Consider the following 6000-nt stretch of genomic DNA (forward strand, 5'->3'; position numbering starts at 1 on the left):
CCGTCCCTTGCCTCCCTCCGTGTCCAGTTCCGTGAGATGGGGACGCCCGAGAACCCCGACTCGACGAGTTGGCGCCAGTACGAGATGAGCTGTGGCCTGTGTCAAGTGCTGTAAAGTTAACCCAACGCAAGTGCGGGCACACGGCAAGCACTGGAGCACTGCCAGCGCTGCCACCGCGACTGCTCTACCTGGAACAAAAGAGGCACTCGAGACCTCTCTGCCGAATACCTGGAGCGCCTCGCAATAAGCCTGGTTTGGGGCGTGCGAGGACAAAAGGCCGCCCCACCACCGGTCTCAAGAGCCGGCCGAAGGCAGGGGAAGAAATGGCTCCGGCGGCGAAAGCAGCGGCCGAACCTAACCGGCCCGGAGGAACAGCGCACTGCAGCAGGGTGCAGGGTGAGCGAGCCTGCGCCCGCCGGGGCGCCGGGGCCGCCCGGGGCCGCCAGCCCGCGGCCACCTGCGCGGCCCCGGCCCGCGGAAGCCCGGTGCCCACCGGAGCGCTCGCCTACGGCCAACGCCGGGGGCGGTTTGCGACGGCAGCCCCGGTGGGAAGACAAAGGGTGCAACTTTCCTCCTGCACAAAGGAAGCGCGTCTCTCCGCAGCTAGGGTTTGGGGTCTCGAGTTCTCCGCGGACCGCGGAGAGCGAGGCGCCGCACGGTTCCCGGCCAGGGGAAGCCCCTTCTCCCCGCGTCCCCGCGGAGGGAGCGAGAGACGGCCACCACGCGCGCATCCCTCCCCTTTGGGGCACGAAAACGCACGCGAGTGGAGGGGCGAGCCGGCGCCCCCGGGGCCAGCTGGGTTTCTAGAGAGACCGCAGGTGAGTCTGCGGGGCGCCCCGCGGGACGGGACCCGAGCGGGGCTCCGAAACGGGCAGAGCCCGGGCTCCGGGAGCGCACGCCTGCGGGGCGCAGCCGGGAGCCCCCTATCTGGCGCGCTCGCACCCCCCGCCTCTAGGCCTCAGTTTCCTCCCGTTCCCCGCGGCGCGGGGCTTCCGGAATCGCAGCCCCCCGCGGGGGAGCCCGGGCCCCGCGCGCCGCTCCGCGCGGCCCCCACCTGCGCCCCCGGCCCGGGGTCCCCGCCGCCGCCGCCGCCGCCCCGCCGGGAAGGGCGCTCGGCCCGGGCGCGGGGCCGGGAGTCCGGCCCGTTACCTCGCGGAGCACGCTCCGCCCCGGCAGCTAAACCCTGGGCCGGGCCTGGGCGGCCGCTCCGGCCGAGCCGCGGGCCTCACGGGGCTCGCTTCGGCGTGAGGGGCGCGCGCCCGGGCCGCTGCCGCGTCTCACCTTCTGGCGAATCTGGCCCGAAGTGGACACCTTGCGGATGAGCTTCTGAGGGGAGCCGGGCTCCGCCTCGGGCTCGCTGTCCGAAGACTCCTCGGGCGGCGGCGGCGGAGGCGGCTGCGGCGGACCCGGCTGAGGGGCGCCCGCCGCCGCCGCCATGCTGCCCGGCCAGCGCGCGCACCGCACGGGGGCGGGGCCGGGGGCGGGGCCTAGAGGGGCGGGGCCTGTCCTGGCGAGGGGCCGGGCCGGGCCTCGGCGGCCTTCAGCTCCGCCCCTCGGTGTCCCCTGCTGGCGGCGCTCTAGCCGGGTCGCCCCCCACTGGCGGTGTCCTGGCCCTGACTTAGCATCTGTTTGTTTTCCTGGAACACAATTTGTGGTTTTTTGGTTTCTCTGTTCACTTTTTTTTAATCTTTAACCTTCCTCTTCAAGAATGTAAGTGACCTTCAGGAGGCCTGGGACTGTGTCCTGTCCTGCATTGTGTCGCCAGCATCTAAACAGGGCGCCTGGCATTTAGCAGTTAGTTGCATGATAAACAATTGGGCAGTGGATGGATGCAAGGGAGAAAGAAGAACCTACCTGGACGGACCTTTGGGATATCAGATCAGGGATGCACGATTCCATCCGGGAAGGCTCCTGGAGAAAGTGGTGTTTAAGGCCAGCAGGAGGAATCCCTAACGAGCTACAGGTGTCCTGGCGGTCAGTGCTCTAGGCAGAGAGACCACATTGTACAAAGGCCTGGAGACAGAAAGAACAATCCTCCAGAAAAAAGGAAGTGGTTGTAAGCCCTGGCTGGCGTAGCTCAGTGGATTGAGCGCGGGCTGTGAACCAAAGAGTCACAGGTTTGATTCCCAGTCAGGGCACATGCCTGGGTTGCAGGCCATGACCCCCAGCAACTGCACATTGATGTTTAAAAATAAATAAAATCTTTTAAAAAAAGTTGTTGTAGCCTATAAAGGGAGGGAGGGAAATAACAGGAAGAGAGAAGCCTGGGTCAGGGAGTCAGACAAGACTTTGTGAAAGTGGTAAGGGGGTTGGTCTTTGAGTCCTGAGAACCACTGGAAGCCCAGGGTGGGGCGGGACTAGGTCACAAAGCTGGGGCTTGTGACCTGGATTTGCAGGAACCAGGGCAGGTAGCCGCCCTGGGTTATTGGGAGGGCTTGCAGAGGTAGAAAAGTGGACTCAGGAGGCAGGATCTGTAGGCAGAAACAGAGGCCCTCGGCTGAGCCACAGGGTGGGTGGGTGGAGTCCTTCACTGGGGAAATCCAAGTGGACGATGGCCTCAAACCAGAGTTTTCCACTCTGAGAGGGGAAAATCCTCAGGGGGCCGCACAAGTAAGTGTCACCTACCCTTTCAAAGGACTGCTAGAGACTCGGAGGCCCCTGGTCTGCCTGTCAGCATTCTCTGGCCCTCACTGCACTTTGGCAATGCTTTCCAGAGGCAAAACAAGGGAAGACCCCCCCCCTCCAGGGGCCACAGCGTAGCATCCAGCACGGGCACATGGCCAGGGGAACTCACGGCCATGGCAGAGCATCTGAGGGGTTAATGCAGGGACACTCCAGGACAAGCCAAGGGCCCTTGGTGTACCAAGCCACCCTGCCCAATACAGTCATCGTTAGCTGGCTACATGTGGCTACCTCAATTTCAATTAAAATTAAATTTCCAGCTCTTCCTTGGCACTGCCTATACAGGTGGCAACCGTCTCTTACTCAGCACCATAGCTGCCTTTGGACTTCTCACAAAACCCAAGATTGTCCAAAAGAGGGCCGAAAGTTCATCCAGCACCAGTCAGACTGATATGTCAAAATTCAGCGGAACTGGCAGAATCCCAGAGGGACTGACAATAGGGTGCACAGGAGATTGAAGGGCCAGATCTTGCTGCCCAGCATGGGTTATGGGAGCAACAAGAACACAGCAGGTGGTACCCAGTGGCTGGCTTGCTTTCTTTCTTTCTTTCTTTCTTTCTTTCTTGTTGTTCAAGTACAGCTGTCTCCATTTTCCCCCCCACCATTCCCCCATGCCCGGTGGCTTTCAAACGTTCCTGGTCCCCAACATCAAGGAGCTCGAAGTGCTTGATGTGCAAAGTCTTACTGTGACAAGGTCGCTCACAACATCTGCTCAAAGAACCACAAAGCCACTGTGGACAGAGCAGCCCCACTGACCACCACAGGTGCCAGTCCCGATGCCAGGCTGCCCAGTGAAGAAAGTGAACAGACAGATCACATACACATTGTATTTAACAAAATGATAAAATCCTGCAAAAAATTTTAAAAATTAAATTTCCAGTTCCTCAGTCACACTAGCCACATTTCAAGTGCTCAGGGGCCACTTGTGGCTTTGAAGCTGCCACACGGCACAGACATAGAACATCTCTGTCATCGCAGAAAGTTCCGCAATGCATGAGGTCAGTGAGGACTCCCATGTGCCGACCGCTGGACTCATGCCAGACCCTTGCCCAGCGAGCCTAGTCCTCACACAAGCCCCACAGAGCGAGCTTGCGATGGTCTCATTTTGGAGATGGAGGCTCTGCAATCTCTCCCTGAATGGTGTGGCTCAGTGGGTTGGGTGGCATCCCGCAAACCCAAAGGTCACTGGTTCGATTCCCGGTCAGGGCACATGCCTGGATTGTGGGGCCAAATCCCTGTTTGGGAGCATGTGAGAGGCAACTGATGTATTTTTTTCTTGCATATCAATGTTTCTTTCCTTCTCTCTCTCCCTCCCTTCCCCTCTCGAAAAATAAATAAATAAAATCTTAAAAAAAAAAAAAGACTCCGTAACCCAAGGCTCAGATACCTCTCCAGAGGAGTGAGAGAGGCAGGGCTTGAACCTGGACCATGTGAGGCCCCAGGAGCTTGTAGGAAGAAAGAGGGGAGAAGAGCCCTGTTATGCACTGAATGTGCCCCCCCCCAACATTTATATATTGGAGCCCTAACCCCCAGGTGAGGCCTTTAGGATTACGGAGGCCATTAGGATGGGCCCTCATCCAGGACGGCTGGTGTCCTCACAAGAAGAATAAGTCTGGATGCAAGCAGCCCCGGCGGGAAGACCCGTGAAGACACAGGGAGAAGGTGGCCCTCCACAAGCCAAGGAGAAATGTCTGGGAAGAAACTGACTCTGCCAATACCCCGATTTCAGACCCTGGTGTCCAAGACTGTGAGGAAATACATTGCTGTCGTTTAAGCCCCCCGCCCTGGTACTTTCTTGTGGCAGCTGGAGGAGACTGATGCGGGTGCCAAGGGAAAGGTGTCCTGATCCCCACAGAGGCTGGTCATTTTGTACCAGTTACTTGGCATGCACTGTGACACGTGAATGCAAAAAGCTGGGGGTGGGGCGACTGAAAGGGAGAGAGGTAACTCATGGGACACTCTCCAAAGGAGGGGCGGCCCCAGCAGGGTTGGGGATCTGAACAGAAACACGAGGGGATGGAGAGGAAGACCCAAAAAAGGCAGGAGACTATCAGGCAAGTGACAAGGATGAGAAGGGATTCGGGGGATTTGGGATTTGCTGGGGGGCCGGGTGGAGCGGGGAGGGGGGTGGGGGCAGGGGGGTTGAGCTGCTGCGGAAGGACCCAGAGCAGCCTCTGTGCTGCCCTCAGGGGCAAGGACGTCACCCCAAGCATGGAACCACGGGAAAGCGTGTTTGAAAAGCTTGCCTGTGTGTCTGGGCAGAGAATGATGCAGGGGAGAACAGACTAGAGGCGGAGAGGGCATTAAAGAGTGAGTTACCAATCCAGACACGGCTGATCTGGGCCAGAACCGCGGTGGAGGTCGCGGAGCTGGGGAAGGGAGGAGACACGGCAGAGGAGGGAAAAGAAGCCACCGGCCGTGGCTCCTAGTGAGGGGGTTAGGGAGCAGGACTAGTTGGGGTGCCTCCCAGATGGGGAGCATACAAGGGCATGGTGCCCCACTGAGCACAAGCAGGCTTGGAGGAGATGAAGGAGATGAACTTGGTTCTGAACAAACTGCACCTGAGGTTCTTGGGTGTGCTGCTGCCCACACCTGTCAGGTGCTAGAATCCATCCTTTTAGAGGCAAAAAGCCACGGGCACGAACGTGGATGCAGGTCAGAGCTGGGAGGTAGGTACTGCGGCCGCATGGGAGTAGATTTGCGTTTATGAAAAAGCACTAAAAACTGCCACAGCCAAGAGGAGCCCAGGAAGACCTGACAACTAAACGCCGTGTGGGGTCCTGGAACAGAGGAAAGGGCACTGGGCAAACGCTAAGGAAACCGGGGCACAGAGCGGGCTTTAGTGCAATGCCGTGTCCGTGTGGATTCAGGGCGTGACGCAAAGGCGGCCGCTGTGTGTGAGATGTTAACAACAGGGGACACGGGCTGGGGGACACACTGAATTACACACTGTACCATTTGGCAAATTTTCTAAAAATCTGAAACTACTTTTGAAAATGATGTGTAATTCTTAGAAGTTTATTAGGCTTGGTAAGAATTAGGGCATGTCCTTAAGTCAGAGACACGTGAGTCTGGAACACGCCGCTGACGAGCGAAGGGGCCTTTCTGTTGGGCGGCGACGGCACCGTTCCCTTGGAGACCTCCCCCGCAGTGGCCGGCGGGTAAGGGCGCCTTCTCTCCGGTGCCGCGTCGTGGCGTGAGTCATGCTGTGAATCATCTCTAACAACGTGCTGCTCCCTGACTTCACCCCCCCTCCCGGGCATATCAAGGTGGCAGTAATAACGCACTTCACATCCAACCTAATCTTTCTTCTCGACT

At 59.0% G+C, this 6000-nt stretch overlaps 1 protein-coding gene across 1 annotated transcript in view; it reads right to left on the reverse strand.

The window, feature by feature from the left end:
* Positions 1–1457, reverse strand: part of DGKD (diacylglycerol kinase delta) — a 102853-nt gene extending 101396 nt beyond the window's left edge. The window contains exon 1 of the mRNA XM_028510034.2: positions 1282–1457. Within this exon, the coding sequence (XP_028365835.1) occupies positions 1282–1437 (156 nt within the window). The 5' untranslated portion in view covers positions 1438–1457. The remainder of the gene's footprint in view (positions 1–1281) is intronic.
* Positions 1458–6000: the final 4543 nt, after the last annotated feature.

The sequence above is a fragment of the Phyllostomus discolor genome, chromosome 4 (assembly GCF_004126475.2).
Source record: "Phyllostomus discolor isolate MPI-MPIP mPhyDis1 chromosome 4, mPhyDis1.pri.v3, whole genome shotgun sequence".
NCBI lineage: Eukaryota > Metazoa > Chordata > Mammalia > Chiroptera > Phyllostomidae > Phyllostomus > Phyllostomus discolor.